Source organism: Mus caroli, unplaced genomic scaffold (genome assembly GCF_978045245.1).
Source record: "Mus caroli unplaced genomic scaffold, Mus_caroli_1 scaffold_13, whole genome shotgun sequence".
In the NCBI taxonomy this organism is placed as follows: Eukaryota; Metazoa; Chordata; class Mammalia; order Rodentia; family Muridae; genus Mus; species Mus caroli.
The window spans coordinates 24,495,678-24,517,580 of record NW_028227268.1 but is presented as its reverse complement, the minus strand read 5'-3'; the positions used below and the strand labels follow the sequence as shown (position 1 = coordinate 24,517,580).

General features: G+C 50.3%; 1 protein-coding gene and 2 non-coding genes across 3 annotated transcripts in view; 2 read left to right on the top strand and 1 right to left on the bottom strand.

Moving 5' to 3' along the window:
- Positions 1–4,835: 4,835 nt before the first annotated feature.
- Positions 4,836–4,907, top strand: Trnac-gca (transfer RNA cysteine (anticodon GCA)). The gene has a single exon. It is a non-coding gene; the product is annotated as a tRNA-Cys (tRNA).
- A 1,685-nt stretch (positions 4,908–6,592) lies between these two features.
- Trnac-gca (transfer RNA cysteine (anticodon GCA)) lies at positions 6,593–6,664 on the bottom strand. Its single transcript has one exon. It is a non-coding gene; the product is annotated as a tRNA-Cys (tRNA).
- Positions 6,665–7,329: 665 nt separating this feature from the next.
- The window catches only part of Lasp1 (LIM and SH3 protein 1), a 39,687-nt gene continuing 25,113 nt past the window's right edge, over positions 7,330–21,903 (top strand). The window contains exons 1-2 of the mRNA XM_021176223.2: positions 7,330–7,554; positions 14,455–14,549. Of these exons, the coding sequence (XP_021031882.2) occupies positions 7,486–7,554; positions 14,455–14,549 (164 nt within the window). The 5' untranslated portion in view covers positions 7,330–7,485. The remainder of the gene's footprint in view (positions 7,555–14,454; positions 14,550–21,903) is intronic.

Genomic DNA, 21,903 nt, shown 5'->3' with positions numbered 1-21,903 from the left:
AAAGCCATAAACCATAAATCAAGGCATCATTTTTTTGATATGTTTATTTTGTTGTTCTGGAATCACAGGCATGTACCATTATGTCTGGTCCTAATACTTTTAAAAGAGATTGGTGAAAATCCCTGGTCTAAGAGAGAAACCTCTTTGAAAAGGCCTACAATGTTTTCTTTTTTTTTTCTTTTTCTTTTTTTTTTTTAAAGATTTATTTATTTATTACATGTAAGTACACTGTAGCTGTCTTCAGACACTCCAGAAGAGGGCGCCAGATCTCATTACGGATGGTTGTGAGCCACCATGTGGTTGCTGGGATTAGAACTCTGGACCTTCGGAAGAGCAGTCGGGTGCTCTTACCCACTGAGCCATCTCACCAGCCCTCCTACAATGTTTTCTAATGACTTTTTTTTGTTTGTTTGTTTTGTTTTTTTGAGACAGGGTTTCTCTGTATTGCCCTGGCTGTCTTGGAACTCACTTTGTAGACCAGGCTGGCCTCAAACTCAGAAATCCGCCTGACTCTTCCTCCCGAGTACTGGGATTAAAGGCGTGCACCACCACGCCCGGCTGACTTTTTTTTAAAAAAAGATTTATTTACTATATTTATGTGAGTATACATAATACAGTCCGTGAAAACTGTTGCTGTTCTTACGCTCACCAGAAGAGGGAGCCAGATTCTAATTACAGATGGTTGTGAGCCACCATGTGGTTTCTGGGAATTGAACTCAGTGCTCTTAACCACTGAGCCATCTCTCCACCCTTTCTGATGACATTCTTAGCCTTCAATTGGTGGGGTTTATTCCTGCATTCCATAGGGGTTTATCTAATAGTCACAAGGATGTGTGGTCAGGATGTGTAGCCCAGGCTGGCCCCTACAGAGATCTGCCAGCCTCTGCCTCTTGAAATTGCCAGAATTAAAGGTGTGCAGAGCCTTTTTTTTTTTTTTCCTAGACAGGGTCCTATTTATTCCAGGTTGACTTTAAACTCTGTGGACTTGAACTCTTGGTCCTCCAGCCTCTGTCTTCCACGTTCTGGGATTGCTGCTCTGTTACCACGGAGCTCACTTCTCAGCGATGTTTTGTGTATTTGTTTAGTCTTGAGACTGTTACTTAGTTACAACCTTTCGTCCTTCCTTTCCTTCCCTCCTAACCCTCTCATACTCCCTCCCTGCTCTCTTTCAAACTCTTTTGCCTCTTTTTCCATTATTACTGCATGCATGTGTGTATTTGTACATACATTTTTTTTAATTAGGTAATTTCCTCAATTACATTTCCAATGCTATCCAAAAAGTCCCCAATACACTCCCCCCCCAGTCCCCCACCCACCCTGTACATACATTTTAATTCCTAAATATAACCTATTGTGTCTAGCCCATGCAATGTATGCATGTTTTTAGGCTTATCATTTTGAACTGGCCAACCCATTACTTTGTTCATCCCTAGGGAGGTCCACCCCTCCCGCCTCCAGCTTTACTCAGTTGCCTGTTGCTTGTTCTCTGTGTATGGCTGAGGTCTTGAGTGCTTTTTTTTCCTGCTCAGCTTGGCGTATTTGCCGGTGGGTGTCCTTGCTCAGCTCACATTTAGTTGGTCATATTGGTGAGTCTTTATGGGTATAGCTTCTGATGTTGCTAAGGAGACACGAGCTCACAGCAAACTCCCTGCTCCTCCGGCTCTTACAATGTTTCCATCTCCTCTTCTGCAATGTTCCTGAGCCTTAGGGGCAGGAGTGTTGTGTACGCATAGCCATTGGCACTGGGCTCCACAACGCTGCATTTTGATTGGTAGTGTTTTCTGTAATGGTCTCTGTTGCATAGAGAAGTTTCCTTGTGTAGGGGTGAAGACTACACTCCTCTGAGTAAAAGCCTATGAGAGCACTGGCCGATCATGTCCCAACCATGTCCCAGCTCTGAGTTCAACTCCCAGGACAAAGCCTTGGGCTCATAGCTCTCATCATCAAAGACCTGTCTAAGATGTCCTCTCTGCATTTTGCTTTTGGAGTCCTTCTTATGTGGAACACATATCATGTTCACTATTTTAAAGTACATTGAGAGAGAGAGAGAGAGAGAGAGAGAGAGAGAGAGAGAGAGCTAAATCTGAGGACAACTGACAGAAACTGAATCTTTCCTTGCACTAAGTGGCTCCCAGGGATTGAACTCAAGTCTTCAAGTTTCACGGGAAGTACCTGCTGAGCCATCTGACCACCTCACCTCTAGGTGGACTGTGTGTTTCTTGAGCACAGAGATCACACTGTGTTCTTTGTGTCCTCCGAAGTCCTTGCTTGGTGCACTGTCTGGTTCACCTAGAGCATTAGGTTGTGCTTCCTCGCCAATCTGCAGGCCAAGTAACTTGAATTATAATTCCACAATCACACCTAGTGGCTGAGGTAGCTGGGGGGAAGCACTTGTCTGTGCCAATCTGCCTATGTCTAAATGTTTTATCTAGCATCCCTACACCTCTTTCACCCAAGTATGTTCACCTTTTCCCTTTACAACATGATCATCCCACAATTTCTCCTGTCTTGTGTCTACCACACTCTTCCCTCTTCCTCTTCCCTCTTCCTCTTGCCTCTTTCAGCTGAAGACCTTGCCAGTAGCTTTCTGCAGAAAACAGATGCTGCGCTGCACTGTGCTGGCCTGTGCTGGGTTGCGCTGCACTGTGCTGTGCCGGTAAACAGTAATTATAAAGAACCAATTGGTAAGGTTGGCAGCATTTTCTGTGTGTTAGAAATACACACAGCAGCCGGGCGTGCTGCCTTTAATCCCAGCACTTGGGAAGCAGAGGCAGGCGGATTTCTGAGTTCGAGGCCAGCCTGGTCTACAAAGTGAGTTCCAGGACCGCCAGGTTCTATACAGAGAAACCCTGTCTCGAAAAACCAAAAAGAAAAAGAAAAAAAAAAAAAAAGAAAAGAAAAGAAAAGAAATACACACAGCAGCCAGGTACGGTGGCACATGCATTTAATCCCAGTGCTCTGGAGCCTGAGGCAGGTGGATATCTGTGAGTTGGTGGTCAGACTGGTCTACAGAGTTCTAGCACAGAGAGAGCTACAACAGAGAAATTCTGCCTTGAAAAAAAAAAACCCAAAAAGAAAGAAAAGAAAAAGAAATGCAAACAGCTTGCCAGTTTTAAGCTACCTAAAGAAGTTAAGTCAATTTTCTGATTGAGCCAAACTCAGCACACTTTTGAGATAACAGCTTTCTTTTTTTTTTTTTTAAAGATTTATTTATTTACTATATGTAAGTACACTGTAGCTGTCTTCAGACACACCAGAAGAGGGCGTCAGATCTCATTTCGGGTGGTTGTGAGCCACCATGTGGTTGCTGGGATTTGAACTCTGGAACCTTCGGAAGAGCAGTCGGGTGCTCTTACCCACTGAGCCATCTCACCAGCCTGATAACAGCTTTCTTAATGACCAGAATTCTACTTTTGGACCAGACCTTCCAATTGAACTCCAACTGTATTCTCAACATCCGTCTCCAATGTCTACCCAATGTCTCTGCTCTGTGCAGATTTTTGGACAGTGGTGGAAAATTCATGCTGAACTCCTGAGTTTGAACCCGTCTGGCTCACATTGGTACTGGATGCTGATCTGGGGTACTCCTCTGGTGAATGGCGGATTTTTCCAGGCTTTTGTGGCTAACTAGTGAGACTGTCTCCAAACATTAAAAGGAAGAGGAGTAGAGAGGAAGGGAGGGAGGGAGGGAGGAAAGAAGGAAGGGGGAAGAAGGAAAGAAGATGTGTAACAGCTCAGCTATGGTGGTGCATGCCTTTTTTTTTTTTTTTTTTTTTGGTTTTTCGAGACAGGGTTTCTCTGTGTAGTCCTGGCTGATCCTGGAACTCACTCTGTAGACCAGGCTGGCCTCGAACTCAGAAATCCACCTGCCTCTGCCTCCGGAGTACTGGGATTAAAGGCGTGCGCCACCACGCACAGCTGGTGGTGCATGCTTTAATCCCAGCATTTGGAAGACAGAGGCCGATCTCTGAGTTGGAGGTCAGCCTAGATCCCTGACTTTCCATGTTTATCCAACTTGAAATGGCCCTGTGGTACTTTCCTAAAAATCTTGCTTTTAGTATATTCACATATAGACAAGGGTTTTGCTATCTAGAAAAGGCTAGGCTTGAACTCTTTTTTTTTTTTTTCGAGACAGGGTTTCTCTTTATAGCTCTGGCTGTCCTGGAGCTCACTTTGTAGACCAGGCTGGCCTCGAACTCAGAAATCCGCCTGCCTCTGCCTCCCGAGTGCTGGGATTAAAGGCGTGCGCCACCACGCCCGGCAGGCTTGAACTCTTAACTCTCTATCTCAGCCCACCTAAGTGCTAAGTACTACTCCCAGGCTCCACCTCAATCATTGTGTGTGTGTGTGTGTGTGTGTGTGTATGTACGTATGTATGTGTGTATGTAGTTTCTCATTTTCACTACTGAATATTTGCTTGTTAATTCACTGTGCCTTTATTTTTAGTCTGCCTCTCGGACACTAATATCGAGCAAGAATGAGCCAGAATCTGTTTTTGTTGAAGCTTTGTGCTGCCTCTTGACGGGGTCACCGAGTGCGCTATGAATTATCGAGAAGAATCTGGGCAGTCTGTAAGCTAGGGCCGCCTCTCAGCGGATGTTCTGATGGAAGTGGTGATTGATTCTGCAGAGAGCAGGGGACAGTGCTGCAAATTCATAATTGAAATTCACGGTTTCAAATTGTTGGTGATTTTTAAAATTTATTTTAAATGTATGTCTTTTTATTGTTTAAATTCAATACAATTTAGCAAAACGTTATTGGTTTTAAATGAATAAACGTTCGGTGAAAAGCAAACAAGTTATGTAAAAAGAAATTTGCAGCCTTCCACCAGCAGAGGGGGTATAGCTCAGTGGTAGAGCATTTGACTGCAGATCAAGAGGTCCCCGGTTCAAATCCGGGTGCCCCCTTGGTGAGTGTACTTGTTTTTCCTATAATGAGAACACTCAATCAGTTTCTCCACTCAGTTATTTCCAAATCCAAACTCTACTCCCCTAATTTTCCCCCTTTGAATGTTGAATCAGCATCGAGGCAGGCGGAAGGAGCAATCTCTCCTAACACAATGGCAAGTGAGGTATGGAATAAGGAACATTTTTTACCTAGTTTGTATCCCGACCTAAAAAGCTAAGGATGAGTCCAGAAACAATGTTTATAGTACTTGCCAATTTTAAGGTAAGTTACAGCCAGGTGTTGTAGAACATGCCTGTTAATCTCAGCTCTTGGAAGGAGGCTGAAGGATCAGAGTCCAAGAGAGTTTATGAGCAGGGCATGGTGGCGCATGTCTTTAATCCCAGAACTCGGGAGGCAGAGGCAGGCGGAGTTCGAGGCCAGAGTGAGTTCCAGGACAGCCAGGGCTACACAGAGAAACCCTGTCAAAAAAAAAAAAAAAAAAAAAAAGAGTTTAAGATTAGCCTTGGCCTATATATCAAAATCAAGGCCAGCCTGGGCTACATGAAACTCTGTATGGGGGTGGGGGAGGGGACACGGTGTACAAGTTCAAGGCCCAGCGTCTGGGAACGGAGACTCGCTACTCTGGTATCTCTGCGCTTTGCCCCAAGCTCTGCTCAGTCCCCTTCCTTGTTCCACTCAGCAGAGAACTGTAATGGGAACTGGGAGGGAATGCATGCTAATATTCCCCTGGGGTCCTGGGATGACACAACCAGATTCCATGTTTAAAATATCACAGCCACACCCTGACACGGGCAGCATGCCTCTCTCTGTCTCTTTTCTTTTTCCTTTTTTTGGGCAAAACCTAGCTGAGGGGCCGCCCTTGCTTCCCTGTTCACACTTAGAGATTTCTTCCAGCCCAGATACCCTAAAGCAGCTAGATACCTGTCCCCTGTTGAGGATTTGAAACTTGATAGCGCTGTGGTAATATTCTGGTGATCCACAAAGAGCTGTCCTTGCGTCCTTGAATGATTTACCTGACAAATCCGCCAAAGAGCTAACTGCCAAGGCCTTCCTCGGCATCTACACCATCGGAAACTGGGGATGTTTTAATGAGCCCCCCCCCCCCCGGTCACTCTAGAGCACGCAAAAGTTGTGAAAACCACTGCATTTATTTATATTACTTGGCTTTGGGGTCTTGTTCTTTTGCAGCAAAGGGAGCTGACGAGTGCTCCTCCCGGTTTCACGGTCTCGGAGCGCTTTTACTCGGTCCACGTCACCAAGTCACAATGAAACGTGAGGATATAGAATAATAAGCATCATAGAATGAAACAAAAAAGGAAAAGGAAAGCTTAGGTTGGAGAAGGGCTATGTCCGCGAGTTTCCCTTTTTTGATTGACCCTTGACCCTCAACGGACACACACAGTCAACCTGGGGAGTGACCTTGGCTTCTGAACCCGAAGTGTGGAACAATCCAATTCAAATTCACAAGCGTACCATCGGCAGAAATCTCCAGGACTCTGGCGCTAGTCAAATGAAGTAGTCCAACTTCTGCTTGGCCCGAGGCAAAACGAAGGCTTTTCTGCTCAGATTTAAAACGAGGAGTTGCCATTATCTTTTTACCTGTTTTAACGACCCAGGGTCGAATCAAGATCATACTTGTATTGAAACGTATCTTTGTTGCCATTGAAGAGAGGAAAAGACTCTGAGGGGGCACCCGGATTTGAACCAGGGACCTCTTGATCTGCAGTCAAATGCTCTACCACTGAGCTATACCCCCGCACCGCTGCGCAGTTTGAAGCAATCTCTTTTCAGTCTTCAGATGCTGTCGCAGCTGCTACACAGGTAGAATAGGGGGCAAGAGAAAAGAATGGAAGAGCAAAGGCGGCCAAGCTGAAAGCAGAGGATGCCGGAATCCAAAGAATCCATGGGATAGCTGCAGCGCAGAGGGGCGGGGAGGGTGAACGTCCGGAGGTGCTGAGTCCAAAGGGAAAGGGACAGGTACCTATCTATGTGGGAGAGGATGTGGGCGGGAAGGGAACTAGCTGGGGGGCGGGACGGGGGAAGGGGTGGTTTCCCCGCAGGTTGATGCTGGGGACCCACTGGTTTAAGGAAAGTCCCCCAGTCTAGAGAATCTGTACTATCCCCACCATCGTCGGGTGCGTGGGGTTGCCCCCTCTCATGGGAAATCGGGCTCTGCCACAGTCGCGTCTGTTTCTCCAGCGCGGGAAGGGCCATGTCCCGGGCCCGTCCTCGGTCGCGGAGCCCAGGGGCACGTGCACCCCGAAAGCTCAGGGGCTCCAGCACTCCCGTCCCGCAGTCCTCCCTGGAACCCGCCCCCACGCAGCCCCACGTCGCCCGGGGAGCGCGCCTGGTCGCGCGCGCCTCTTTCCGCGCCCGAGGCGCGTCCCCGCCCCAGCCAGTGCAGCCCCTCCTCCCCACTGTGTTTATTAGGGGAAGGAGGGCGGAGGCGGAGGCCAGTTCCCCAGTTCCAGTCGCCGTCGCCTGCACAGTTGCAGCCGCCGCCTCCCACCAGCTCGCCCAAGAAAAGGGGAACGCGCGCGAGCACGGGCGTCCCCGCCCCAGTCTTTCCCCGGAACCATGAACCCTAACTGTGCCCGGTGCGGCAAGATCGTGTACCCCACGGAGAAGGTGAACTGTCTGGATAAGGTGAGCTCGGGTACTGGGCGCCGCGAGCTAGCTAGTGCTAGTACAGCTCTCGATCAGGGGAGGAAAGAGGGGCTGGGTCTTTGCGGGCTCTTCCCTGCGCTCCCCAGAGCAGGGAAGGAAGGCGGGAGGCGACTTGGGGTGTGGGGACAGACCCCAGTCTGGAACCTGGGAGGTCCAAAGGCGAGGTGGTGAGCAGCCACCACTGGAGATGGGTGGCCTCTGTGCATCGGGGTTAGGAGGGCTGGAAGGAAGGACAGGAGAGCACCAGGGAACCGGGTTCCCCCGGGTGTGTGCAGGAGGTTAGAGGTGCAGTCCCGCCCCCCGGGCCGGGAGTGAGAGAGGAGACGGCCGCTCCCTTTCCCCGCGGCGGCCAGCGCCAAGTAGGCGGAAGCGCGGGGCGCTGGGGGAGGGGGCGGCGGGGGCGGGGCGGAGGCTGGGGCCGGCGCTACCCGCCGGGCTTGGGCTGCCGGTAGCCTGGCTTCCTGGCTTGGAAGCTGCGTCGGGTCCTTCGTCCAGCTAGTGTCAATTGTGGTGAAAGGGATTTAGGGGCAGCGCCAGAATCTCACTGCGAGAACCCCTCTTTTTGAACGACCTGCTGGTCCCCTCCTTGCTTTTTTTGTGGTTGGGGAACCCGCAGACCTCCTTCATAGCTATCCCAACCCCCAATTCAAATTGCAAGCCACTCCGGGTGCTCCGCTGCCCAGTCGGAGCTGGGCGGGGTAGGGAGTGGGGAGGACGCTTCTTGGAGATCTGAAATTGTGCTCAGCCTGGAGACCGGCTTAGAGAACAAAGAGCTAACTTTTCAGAGCTGTTTTCTCCGATGGAGGGTGGGATTGGCCGAGTTCTGAGGAAGCAGAGGAAAAGGAGTTTTTTAAGAGGAGGGGGGGTAGCCTTCTGGAAATCAGCTGGCCCCTAGGGGCTCTTACGCATCCCCCGGCCCAGGCTGGACCCGATCATCTGTTTGCCATTACACTTTTGCAAGGGGGACTGAAGGGTAGATCTGGGTGTTTCCGGTACAGTTGGAGATGGGACCCTTCTGCCTTGCTCTGAACCCCCTAAAGTCTAAGACAACCCGTTTCTTCTCTTGTGACCCCCTCTGCAGGGAAGCCTTTTGGCTCCTCATAGATACGTTGTACCTGGCTCTCCAAGCTGAATCTGAGTTTATCTACTCCCACCTTTATGGCTGAACTGGACAGAAGCAGGCGCCTCAACGAGGCGATCTAGTTTTGTTGGAAAAGGATACTTTGTTGGGTACTTTGTCTCTCCGGGCTAGGGTTAGTTCCTTCTTAGGAACCTTTGGACATCCCCCGTACACCCTCCCGGTCCCGGTCAGGAGGTAGGGACTTGTAGTTTTGAAACATTTGAACTTTTTCTTGAGGAAAGAGATGTGGGGCTTGGCTAGGTACCAGGATAGGAGGAGCTTAAGGGAAGGTGATGGACTGCCCAGTCACTGTACCGGCCTCTGGACTTGTGTTTGGCACTCCTAGATGAAGACACCCCACCCCCAAAAAAGAAACCCTGACCTAACATGAGGGTCTTTATCGTCCCTGGGATCAGATATTTTGAGCTCTGCATTTGCAGCACTCTGGGCCAGCAAATGGGCTCCCCTTTTGATCCCCAGTAATGAATGGGGAGGGGCAATGAATGATAGAAGGATTTGCTAGCTTGGGGGTTGGGAAACTTGGTCTTAGTCCCAGGTCTGTGCCCATCAACTTTATGAATGGTTCTGGGCCTCAGTATTCCCTGTCTGTCACCAGATGGGTATGGATGATGTCATTGCCTTAGAGGTGGACAGTGCAGGGAGTGTGGTCAAGGCTGGCCATTCCTCTCTTTTCTGTCCCGCATCCTTGTAAAGACCTTCAGTGCTGTGTGTCACAGGGAAGGGGGTGGGGATTTTATGTGATAACTTGTCCTTGCTAGAAGAGGATATTTAGGTCGGGGTTGCCCTGGGAAGAGGGAGTGGGTGATTTCTTCCTGGTTTTAGAACTCCCCCTAGCGGAAGTGGCCCTGGAGAGCCATCTGCCTTCCACACCCTTCCCCCACCCAGACTGGAAAATCCAGGTATTCTGTCTCTTCAGTCCCTGGCCTACAGGCAGTAGGAAGCTAGAACTGGAACCCTGGAGAATGCTGGGCAGAGACCTGGGTGTGGGCAAAGTTCAATCCCATAGGCATGGTTGCTACCCAACTTTCCAAGGCTTCTCTACAGTCAGGGAGAATCAACTTAGACTGGCTTGATTTACTGTGGTCCCCGATGGCATGCAGCCTGCCGAGGCTGGAGCGCAAGCTGTTCTTAATGCGCAGCCCTTTCTCCTGCTTGAGCCTTATCTCTCAAAGGCATAAGTGGGTAAACCTTGTCACCAGTGAAGGCCAGTCTGTCCCCAACCCATAGAACCAGCGTGCTCTGCCTGCTGGATAGATATGCAGTGCTGACGAGGTGTTTGAGGAAGGAGGGTGAAGTTTGTTTCCCTAGAGGGTTTCTGGGATTAGAACAGGAAAGAGAAACAGGGTGACCTCATTCATTTACAAATATTTATTGAACACTTACTTTATATCCAGTGACCTACACTGTTGAGAATCTTGCCACATCTTTCTCTTTCTCCCTCAGCTTTTAAAATCAGGTGGGGAACGGAAAGGAAGGCTAGGGACTTGGTCACTGACTTTGGAATGTCCAGTTACAGAGGGCTTCCTGCCCTGAATGGCTCTGTGAATGTACAAAGTCGGTGTAGCTGAGAATAACATTTTTGGTTTTGTTGTTGTTGTTTGTTTTATTTTATGTGGATGGATGTTTGCCTACATGTGTGTCTGTGTACCATGTGTGTGCCTGGTATCTGAGAAGGCCAGGAGAAGTGTTGGATCGCCTGGGACTGGAGTTGCAAAATCCTGAGAAGCCACCATGTGGGTTCTGGGAATGGAACCAGGATCCTTTGGAAGAGAAACTTTTTCTCTTAACCACTGAGCTGCCGGTCCAGTGCTCCCCCCCCTCCCCGAACTCCTGGCCTCGGGTTCTTGTTGTTGACCGGGCCATTCATATTCAGGTACTACTGAAGAGTACGGAGCTGGCCAGCCTCAGAGTCCAGAAGGGATAGCTATCTGAGCCCTATAAGTCAGTGTGTCCAGTCTTTTGACATTGGGACATGACATTGCCATCTACAAAGTTCTCTATAGAGAATATACAACCACACTGCACAAAATTGCAAAAAAAAAAATTTTTTTTTCTTAAAATATTTTAAGTAAGTTATAATGTTGTAATATTGGGCTACTTTCTGGCCCCACCCAATCCCTGACTTTGGTTTGGAATGGGAGGCTGATGGATGGGATGCCCCCCTCCTTTTAGCCAGATTTTATCTTTCTTTTTTTAAAATCCTCCTACTACCTCAGCTTCCTAAGTGCTGGGATTATAGTCATATGTCACTATGACTTACAAAGTGGGTTGTTTTTTTTTTTTAATTTTTTTGCGACAGCGTCTTGTATAGCCCAGGTTATTTTTGAATTCCCGATCCTCTCTTACTTCCGCTTCCCAAGTGCTGGGATGACAGATGAGTTCTGCCGCCACATCCAGTTTTGCTTTGGCTGAGGGTTAAACCCAGGGTTTTGTCCTTGCCTGTTAGGCAAAGCCCTTTACTAACTAAACTACTGTCCTAGTTTCCAAACTTCTGGCTGTTTAGGTCTTCTGCTGGAATATTTGCCAAAAAAAAAAAAAAATTTTTTTTTTTTAATTTATATTATCTTTTCCAAAAGTGGGTCCTACTCAGGCAGCATGGTGGTATGTATCTTTAATCTCAGCATTAGGGAGGCAGAGGCAGGAGGATCTCTGAGTTTGAGGCCAGAAGCCTAGGCTATATAGTGTAGAGCTACATAATGAAACCCGTTGTGTGTGTGGTGGTGGGGAACTGTGTCCCACCCTTCCTCATCCTGTCTGGAGGAATGTGTTGGGTGGGATCCTGAGACCTGGCGCTCTGGGAGCCTCAGGTTATTAGAAAGGAATTGTGGAAGTGTGAGCGAAGCCTGGCCTTTCTAAGCTGGAGACCCTGAGTTAAGTTGATAACCTGGTCAGGGTGGTGCTGGTGTTGACCTTAAAGAATGAACAAACCCTGACCCTAGGCTACAGGAAGGGAGGTGTCCCATACTCTAGCCCTGAGTCACCGCCACCCTGGGGAGCGGATGACAGGCTGTAGGTATAGAGACCTAAATGAATCTCCTCTCCTTAGAGTGATGGAGTAACAGAGTCCTTGAGGGGCTTCTGTCCCCCACTGCTTGTTTGTCTTTCTGCAGTATCTGTTTTCCAAAATGCATTCAGGCAGGTGAGGGAGGGAGAGAGGGAGGAAGGAAGGAAGGAAGGAAGGAAGGAAGGAAGGAAGGAAGGAAGGAAGGAAGGATAGATGTCCTCTGGTACCTGGGGCCTGACTGAGAGGCCTGACAGACCTGTGACTATGGAATTTGAGCTGCATGGCTCTAGGTGTGGGTCGCTTCCTCAGTCACAAGTCCTAGGAGTGTGTCCCTGTCCCGGACCTTGTAAGCAGGTCCACTCTTGATGTGAACCGAGGCTCTTAGAGTCCGGGGAAGAGGGCAGACCCTCTTGGGATAGTACTATTTTCCCTCCTTAGCAGCATCCTTCCCTGATACCTGACAGAGACAGGATGAAGTTTCTCTTATCCTGGAGTTGGTTCCCCTGCACTACTGAATGAATGCTCATTTCCTGTCCCCCTGAAGGAGTGGCTTTCTGATTCTCTTATGGTTCCCTGGGGAGATAACAGTTGTGACCCCTCTTTACACAGTGCCCAGCGGACCCTCAACCATTTCTGGTTTCCATTCTGCCCTTGATGGATGTCCATCCTCCCCAGTCCCAGACTGATGTTATCGCATTGAGAACACTAGGTCCCTAAGGATCCCTGGGAGTAAGCGGCTAACAGGAGCAAACTCTTGGGGTCAGCCTCAAGGGTGGTGTGTTGAAGTGCTGGGTCAGTCTATATACTACTACCCTCTTTCTCCACGTGACTTGGCTGGAGGGTGAGGGTCTGGCCATCTGCTCAAGATCTCTTTCCTGATCCAGAGTCAATCAATCAGGAGGTGGCCTTGGCGGTCCCTAGGCCTGGGACAGTGTATTCCTGCGAAATGTGTGCGTGAAAGTGGGTCATGGTCTGGATTCTACAGAATGTTTTTCCTGGCGGGGCCCCTGCGGGGGTGGGGGAGGCAGGGGCCCAGGCAGGGGCATGCAGGCAGAGGCTGCAGACTAGCTGGTGACAGAGTTAGGGCAATCTGCCAATGCCTCCCAGTCAGGGGAATCTATGGGGAAAGGACCACCCTGTTTTCTTCTGGGGGTTTATATGTTGGGGTTATGTGCCATCCCCAAACCGTAAGGATTCCGGAAGTTACTGAGGGTGGGGGTGGGGGCAGTGGCTCTAGGATGGGTCCAGGTGGGGGTGGGCTCAAGCTCAAACTAGCCAACCCTTCCAGGTTTACAGCTGGCTTTCTTCCCAAGAGTGGTTTCCTCTGTCGCCTTGTTAATATTCTCTGCTAGATTTTTTTTTTTCTTTTGGGTCTCCTTGATAGGAAAAATGTCCCATTAGAGGGCAATTGCCCCCAGAAATAGCCTTGATGTCCGGTTTGGGGTCCCACTGTCTGAGCGTCCTTTCTTCTGGCCCCTCCTCCAAGTGAGTCTGAAGCTCTCTTAGTTTGGGAAACATGTTTTAAAAATCACCACTTTGGGGGAGTTCTTTGACAGATGGCTAAGAATCAGTCTTAACTGCTTGCTCAATCAAGCACTTTCTGAGGTCTTCTCCGGGTCTCTCTCTGGCCTCTGGCTACCTCCTTTGGGGGTCAGGAGTGTCTCCGTTGACTGCTGAGAAGCAGGCAGAGACACCTTGTTAGCCTAGATTTTTGGAATGGCGTTAGCTCACATGGTTTCTCCGTCCCTCCGCCAAACCCCTCCCCCCCCCATTAATCTTGATGGTTCAGTTCTAGAACCCTGAGTTTACTGGGGTCACCCCTCAGTCCCATATAGTCTTGTTGGAGCTCAAGCTGGGCTCTGTGTCCGCCTCCAGCCTCCAGCACCTGCATGGAGGTGCCAGGTGCTTTGCCAGGGGCAGAGGATTTCTCATGAATCTTTAACAGTCCGGGAGGATAGGCAGTATTCTCTGCAGTCCGTAGACAGGAAGTAGAAACAGACTCCCAGGCATGGTGTGGGCAGACTAAGGCCAAGGTCATCTAGCTCTCTGGGTGGGGCTCTCATAAGCACACACCTGTGGTCTAGCTGCCGGGCTTTGAAGCCGAGCTCTCCTGCCTTCACCGGTGTCTCCCACCCTTATCCAGCTGTGGGTGGGAGAGACGGGTCCAGACCGGATATGGGTGTGGCAGAGGCACACCCCAGTTCTTCTAATCCCAGGTCTCTTGGGAAGTGGGAGCCTACTGAACTAGAACATCTTGTAGGGGAGCTGAGAGGGTCAGAGGCATTTAGAGGGGGCGATAGATGTACCCTGGTCTGGGCCTGTGTACCAGGGGCGAGGCTCTCTTCCGCAGGCTTGGTGGCAGAAGGACCAGCTCTTTCCATGTGCTGCTTAGCAACAGAGTGCCGCTTTGCATAAGCAATGAGGCTCATCCAGTTCTGGGCTGGAGTGGTCTGTGGAGGTGGAGCTGACCTTTCTGGGGGCTGCTACCTCCTTTTTAAGTGGCTTCTCCCCTTTACTCTCAGATCAGACCCCTCTCCTGACAGCTAAATAACTATCTGGTGGGGCACGGGGAGGGTCGTGTCCTGTCATTGGCTGTCAAAGCTTGTGACCTGAAATGGCCCTGTTCACCAGGTGTTCTTACAGTCTTGGTGTGGGACCCGCGTGGAGAACTTGGATACCCATCCTTAGGGAAGCTCTGTTGTCTAATCGTTGTCTTTCGTTTGTCTCCACCCAGTACTGGCATAAAGCATGCTTTCACTGCGAGACCTGCAAGATGACCCTGAACATGAAGAACTACAAGGGTTATGAGAAGAAGCCCTACTGCAACGCGTGAGTTTCGGGGACACAACAGTGTTGGGGGCACCTGGCTTCCCCCCCTAGTTATTTCCCCCTCTGATAGCCCAAGGTGATGTAGGAGCATATGCACACCCTGCTTGATATACTGTGACCACATTGCCCCTTCGTAGCAGAGGACTCTTCACTGTCCCCATTTTACAGATGAGAGACCAGGCTTGGAACAGGAGGGGACTTTTTTTTTTTTTTTTTTTTTTAAGATTTATTTATTTATTATATGTAAGTACACTGTAGTTGTCCTCAGATACTCCAGAAAAGGGCATCAGATTTTGTTACAGATGGTTGTGAGCCACCATGTGGTTGCTGGGATTTGAACTCGGGACCTTCGGAAGAGCAGTTGGCACTCTTAACCACTGAGCCATCTCGCCAGCCCCAGGAGGGGACTTTCTTAAGATCACATGGCAAGGCCAATGTGAGGCTGGTATCTGGACAGCCTCTGGATGGTGAAGCCAGTCTGCTGGGTTCACTGCACAGTTGTGCAAAGAACCCAGCGAGTATTAAGATTGTTCTGTGTCGCCGGGCGTGGTGGCGCACGCCTTTAATCCCAGCACTCGGGAGGCAGAGGCAGGCGGATTTCTGAGTTCGAGGCCAGCCTGGTCTACAAAGTGAGTTCCAGGACAGCCAGGGCTATACAGAGAAACCCTGTCTCGAAAAACCAAAAAAAAAAAAAAAAAAAAAAAAAGATTGTTCTGTGTCTGCTGCAAGGGATCCAGGCTTGGGACTCTCTCCCCTCGGCTTCTTTTCATTTAGTGACTCTTTGACATTGTCCCTTCTGGAAGGTTCTAGACACCTCTTGATTCATTCTCTCTCTCTGTTTTTTCTTTCTTTCTTTTTTTTTTTTGAGAATACAAAACAGATTTATTTTAGGTGTATGAATGTTTTATGTACATGTGTGTATGGGTACCACTTGTGTGCCTGGTATCCATGGAGACCAGAAAAGGGCATCAGATCCCTTGTCATTGGAGTTATAGGTGGTTGTGAGCTTAGATGTAGGAGCTGCAAACTGAACCCACGTCCTCTGCAAAAGTAGCCAGTGCTCTTAACCACCCTGCCAGCTCCTTCTCTGCCTTGGAAGGGAGACGGACACTGTCTGACCATTATCCTGAGAGCTGCTAGCTTAGGTCCTGTTCTGGCCAGCTGACACCATTAGGAGAGGAGTCTCCTGCAGTTTCGGCGAGAGCTGAGGCACCACTTCCAAGGTGGCTCATAAGTAGCGAGTACAACCTCAGCATGAACACCAGAGTTCCAGGCTTATTGGCCCTGCTTCACCATGACCAGCTGGTCTCCCAGTTTAATTCTTCTTAGCCAAAGTTTACCAGGAAGGGAAACTGGAGACCCAGCTCGTTGAGGGCCGCCTATCATGGCCCCATCTCCTGCGGGGTTTGAACATTTACCAGACACTTGCTGCCTGCCCTCTGATCTATACCAACTTCTCAGGTGCTGGAAACCTGATTTCTGGTAACATCCAGAGCTTAAGAGGCAGCATAACTATGGTTCCTTCGGAAGGACCTGTCTCAGGCAGCTTGGAGTAGAGGAAGGACCACAGCTTTTTTTGATCCCTTAGTTCTGATTTCATGGCTCCTCTGCCTCCCCCACCCCAACTCCCAGCCAGTCCAGCCCCAAGGGAAATGGGACATTCTTTGAATTCTTAAGGGCTCACACAAACCCTGATTCTCTGCCACTTCCTCCCCCCCCAACCCCCCTTTGGCGAGTGGGGTGAGGTTCAGAGGAAAAAAAAAAGCCCAGGGCATTTAACCCTTTGGGTGCTGGACTGTTTCAGGCTGGTCTGCCAGCCTCCTCTGGGCATCTTCAGGCTGGGCCTCCACTTCCTGGCAGAAGTCTGCCTGAGTGTCTCTCTTTGCTCTCGCTTCTTTTCCAGTCAGCTTATCATCCTGTGAGCATCGAAAGTTGGAGAGAGAATGTTTTCTGTCAGAATTGCCAGAGTTATAACTTAGTCTTCTTGGGGAGACCTGCAGGAGTTGGGGGGTCTGGGTGAAGCAGAAGATGAGGTCTTTCCTGCTTGGAGAGTCAACAGCTCTCTCCCCTTCCTGACATTCAGCTAGGAGTGGGTTGGCATCTCCCTTTGCCTCTCCAGTCATTTTTACAGACTCTGATTTCAGTCCTATCCAGGTGACCTTTTGACCTTTGACCCAGTGTTTTTTGGGAGGGACGTACATTGGGGTGTGTGTGTGTGTGTGTGTGTCTCAGCTGTGCTTCATTCTAGCTGCAGCAGCCTCTTGACCACCACTAATGCTCCCTGGTGACTTTGTCCTTGGCGCTGTCTGCTGAACTCATCTAAAGCCAAATGCAGATATGTGGCCTCTGCACCTGCCTGAACTTGGGTTTCCCCTGCCTTAGACCAGAATCCACGCTACATGCCAGTGCCAGGCCCTATGGCAAACTTCATTCCCTCCTGTTTCCAGCTGGTCTCTGGCACTAGTTTTCAGTGGCATTAAGGTTCCTGAGTCTTGGAGCTTCTGGGGAGTTGCTCCCCCTGCACCCCAGACTCCTTCCAACCCCAGCTGTGCTTGTGGGCCACAGGCCAGGCCTCCTTCTGCAGAGCAGTGCTCCCCTCCCCTAGGCTAAGCCTGACTGGGGCAGGACATACAGAGCCAGGTGACATCTCCTGGCATTTTGCCAGGGCTCTAAGGCCACCCACAGAGTGTGACTCTGGTGTGCAGGGAACTTCTGTGTGCTGCCTGTTTCTGGCCAGTGTCTGAGCCTGAGGGCAGCTAGGCTCTTGTGGAAGAAGAAGGAATGAGAGCCCCCTGTCCTCTCCGTCTTTCCAGAATTCTAGAAAGTGATCAGTGAAAGGCTTCTGTTTCCCTCCTTACACCCCACAAGTGTGAGGGGGCGTCAGGGGCATGAACACAGGCTAGGGCTCACAGCCAGCCCACCGGGTGGTGTGAAGTACAGGCATGCAGTTACATAGTTCTGGAGTGGCCTCATCCTCACTTGGGGACCTACTAGGCTCCTGCTGAGCTTCCCGCAGATTCCTTCTGGTCAGCTCTCTGCTGTAAGGCAGGGGCCACACACACTTACCTGCACAGTAGCCCAAGGACCCCCACCCGTCCACCCCCTCACCTCTTCTTTCACTGCAACTTTCAGGTGGGTGGGGTGGGCCTGATCTGTTGGCTAGAGAAATATTTATACCCTGAGTTATTTGTTGTGTAAATTGTATTATTGGAGCCCTGTTTCATGCAAACCTGTTTCACTGGGACCTTGCCAACTGTCACAGAGGGTGGTGCTCGGGGCTGGGTTTGGGATGGAGATGGGAACAAAGTGCCTTGGGGACCACTATGGGCTAGAGGAGCCTCTCTGGGGAAGGGAGAGGGACCTCAGTGTGACCTTTCTCCTCAGACTGACAAAAGACATCTGAGTTCCTGATTCAGTTTTCCTGAGCTGTGAGGTAAGGAAGAGGCTGAGTCGGGAAGTGTGAAAATGTTCTTTCTGCTGGGGACTGAATCTACCCATTTCCAGGGCCTTAACTGAGAGGAGGGTAGGGTAGTCTTGGTCAGTGTGTCAGTACATTCATTCTAGCACACTGATCTCAATCGCAGTTTGTTTGGCTTTGGTTTGTGAGATAGTGCCAGGTCTGGTCTTACGCTCTATGTAGCCAAGGATGACCTTGAACTTACGTAGTTTTTTTTTTTTTTTATTGTGTATATGTGAAGGGGGAAAGAGGGAAAGGTCGGTGTGTGAGTCTAGGCAATCACAAGCCAAGGCGTGCTTACAATACAGGTCAAGTCAGGAGTTGGTTCTCAGGCTGAGTCATCTTGCTCCCTTGCCTGACCTTGAACTTCTGCTCCTCCTTGCTCCACCAGGGGCTGAGATGACCGGTGGGTGCCACCACACCTGGTTCATCTGGGCTGGACGTCTCCGGCTTGGTGCGTGCTAGCTAGGACAAACACTACTGGCTGAGCTACCTCATCGCACAGATGGGTCTTGCTGTGTATGTAGATCTGGTTGGCCTTGTCACGGTCCTGGGTGGAGCATTTGTGGCATCTGAGGCTTATCTACCTCTTTGTTCTCTGCCTCTTACCGGAGGAGTTTGAATCAAATGTCTTAGGGAGCTGGAAGCAACACAGAGGTGAGGGCGAGTCTTACATTCACATTCGGGGTGAAGGAGGCAAGCAAAAACAGGCAGCCCGAGTGTCAAAGCCAGCCATCAAACACCTCCTGTCTCACGCACCCCGTTGTAGCTCTACACATAGACATGTCGGGACCTCAAGGAATTTTGGGGATCACTTCCTTCTCACACCTGGGCCCTATTTTTGTTTGTTTGTTTGTTTTTGTTTTTCGAGACAGGGTTTCTCTGTATAGCCCTGGCTGTCCTGGAACTCACTTTGTAGACCAGGCTGGCCTCGAACTCAGAAATCCACCTGCCTCTGCCTCCCGAGTGCTGGAATTAAAGGCGTGCGTCACCACGCCCGGCTCCTATTTATTGATAAGGAAGTTGAGACCCAATATTTCCATGCCTTATTTAGCTTGGCAGAATCTTTTAAAATATCTCCAACAGGTAGAAAGTGTAGACATTGTTTAAAGTTGTTAGCAAATGAAAGAAGAAGAAAGAAAGAAAGAAAGAAAGAAAGAAAGAAAGAAAGAAAGAAAGAAAGAAAGAAAGAAAGAAAGAGAGAAAGAAAGAAAGAAAGGCCATGGTTTTTCCATCTTGTCTGCAAAGCCTAAGGGTTGGTAAGTTCTTCTCCGGTCTACACTTAATCTTTTGGACTGCTCATTTGCTCCCGTCTGGCCAAACAATGCCTCCTTGTTTTTTCTTATCCTTGCCACATTAGGCCTGAAGGCCTGGAGCTGGGCTTGTAAGAATCAAGGCTAATGGAGCCTGCCCTCTCTCGCCAGCCTGTGGGCAGTGTTCCTAGCAGGGGATTGGGGATCCATGGCTGTAACCAGAGGGTCAGGATATTAGGTCTTTTTTCTTCTCCCCCTTCCTTTTGGCCAAACCAACAGTTTCTTATTTTTGGCTGATGTATTTTTATTCCTCTTTGAACACAAAGCTGTGGTGTTTTTTGTTTTTTTTTTAAAAGAAGGTCCCAGCCTGGAAGGGGTAATGTTCTCTGCAAAAATGAGCAGCTGGGCATTCAGGATCAGTGAGCCTGTCCTTGTTCTGCCCCAGGACCCAGCTCTTGTGCACAGTGTCCCTGTCCCGCACACTCCCTGTCAAGCAATTCATAAAAGTCTTCTTGCCTTAAAACAGCGTAGCCCAGGGCCTCGGGGTTAGCTTATCTCCTGGGATGGAGGCTGCTTCTCTTGATTCCTTAGCCCATTGTCCTCTCAAGGGTTTCAAAGGTCGGGCTGGGCTTCAAGGATGAAGGACTTTGGTTGGCAGTCACTGCTCTGCCAATTATACCTTTGTCGTTGGATCTGGAGCAGGGCCAGAGCCCATCTGCCCCAACATGTCCACATGTCCTCATCTGGCCCGGCAGCTGTGGGGCAGGGTAAAGTGCACTGAACTAAGTCTCTGCCCTTGAATCCAAGCCTCAGGTTCCCTATATGCAAAATGGGCACCCTGATAATGCTGACTTTTCCAGCCTAGAGCCTGTGGGGTGTTTGGGGAGGTGGTACACCTGATAGCTTACAGAGGAGCTGAACAGTGAGAGAGCCTGCCCAGCTGCTGCCCTGCTCCCTGCCTACCTTCTGGCTACCACAGCCTCTTTCTGCTTTTACCTTCCTGATGCCAGGTAGCTTCCTTGTCCCTCCCTCTCCACCCAGCTCTCTGTCCTATTGGCCTGTGTCTCCCCCCCCCCCCCCCCCCCCGCTATCATTGGCAAAGACAGGTCTATGACAAGGCCCCTATCGAAGGCATCGCACTCTCTGGGAATGATTAATAAGAGGCTAGCCCAGGAAGGGACAAAGAGCAGCTGTTCTCTGTGGACTCAGCTCTATCTCTGACTCTTACACTGTCGCCTCATTTTGTTTCTGTGGGAGCCTGAAGGTCTGGCTGGGGTGGAGGTTAGGTGAGTGGACTTGTGGTCTAAACTGTTTCCAAAGCTACACTGGTGTGTCCCCATTGTGCTCCCCACCCCCTGCGCCCCAGCCCCCTAAATCCGAAGGTGAAGGCCTGGCTTCAACCTGGGGTCTAAGAGGGCAGAGGAAGGTCGAATTCTGAGCCATCAGTTTCTGCAGGATCACCTGGAGTCCTCTTCAAAGACCACCCTGTTGGGGGAGGGGAGCAGCGCTGATGGATACTCTGGTATCCCGCCTTCTAGAGACATATCTGAGGACAGCTGTCTGCAAGAAACCAGCCCAGGCCCCTTGGGCATCTCCTTGGTGGAGGATACTCTTGTAGTCTGTCTTCCCCTGCCCCCATACCCCTGTAGACCTCTCCCTCCTTCCCCTCTCCCTTTCTCTGCTCTCCTGCCTGGAGCTGAGAATGAGGTTGCCATGGGAACCTGAAGCACAGCAGCTAGCGGGAGAAGGGAAAGGCAGAGTTGTCTCGCCCAGGGTTGGGGGCTGTGTGTGTGTGTGTGTGTGTGTGTAGGGGGCACTGAGCTGACCCATCAGGAGGAATGTAGTCCTTGTGGTGCGCTTTCTCTGCCTGGGGCTGGGCATAGCGGTTCGATGGAGTGTCTTAACCCACTCGACCAGATACAGGATTAAATTCCTTCCCCATTTGTGGCACTCTAGAGTTCACATCTAGGCTCCCCCTCACCCCCCCCCCCATTAATATTCCTGTTCTAAGGGGTTGAGAAGATAATGGTGGCTACAGAGAGGTGAAGTGCCTGGATTCCATCTGAAGCACCTGCTGCCTGGGACCTTCTAATGGGGTACAGGGTGTGACAGGGGCAGGGCGAGCGGAGGAGGTGTGAGTGTGGAGGCTCCACAGCTACCAGCTCAGCGTCCAGGAAACGCTTGGCAGTGTGGAGGGCACACCTTCGTAGTAATCACTCCCGAGCGAGGCAGAAACTGTGTGAGCAGGAGCTGAGGACTTGGGGAGAGGGCGTGGCAGTCTGCATGTGTCTGGCTGTCCTTGGGCCAATGGAGATGGCTTTCTGCCTTACATCTGTAGGCAGCCAAATGAGAACAGTCTCCCCAGGGTTTGTGGATGGCTTCTGTGGATGGATGCTTCTTGAGTTCCTGTCTTCAGCTCTTCAGGCTGCCTTTGCCCCGTGCAACATAACAACTTGACCTTGAACACGTGGCCAGAGCTGCCTGGATCCTGGATCCCTTCCCTATGTGCATCTCTATTGACAGAGGCCCAGGTCACCCTGGTTTGTGTTCCACTTCCCTTTAGAGTGGGCCCAGTTTGTATGGAGGGTCCTTTTTGAAGCCCTGTCTCCTGGGGTCTCCGGATCAGCCAGCTCTTCTAGAGATC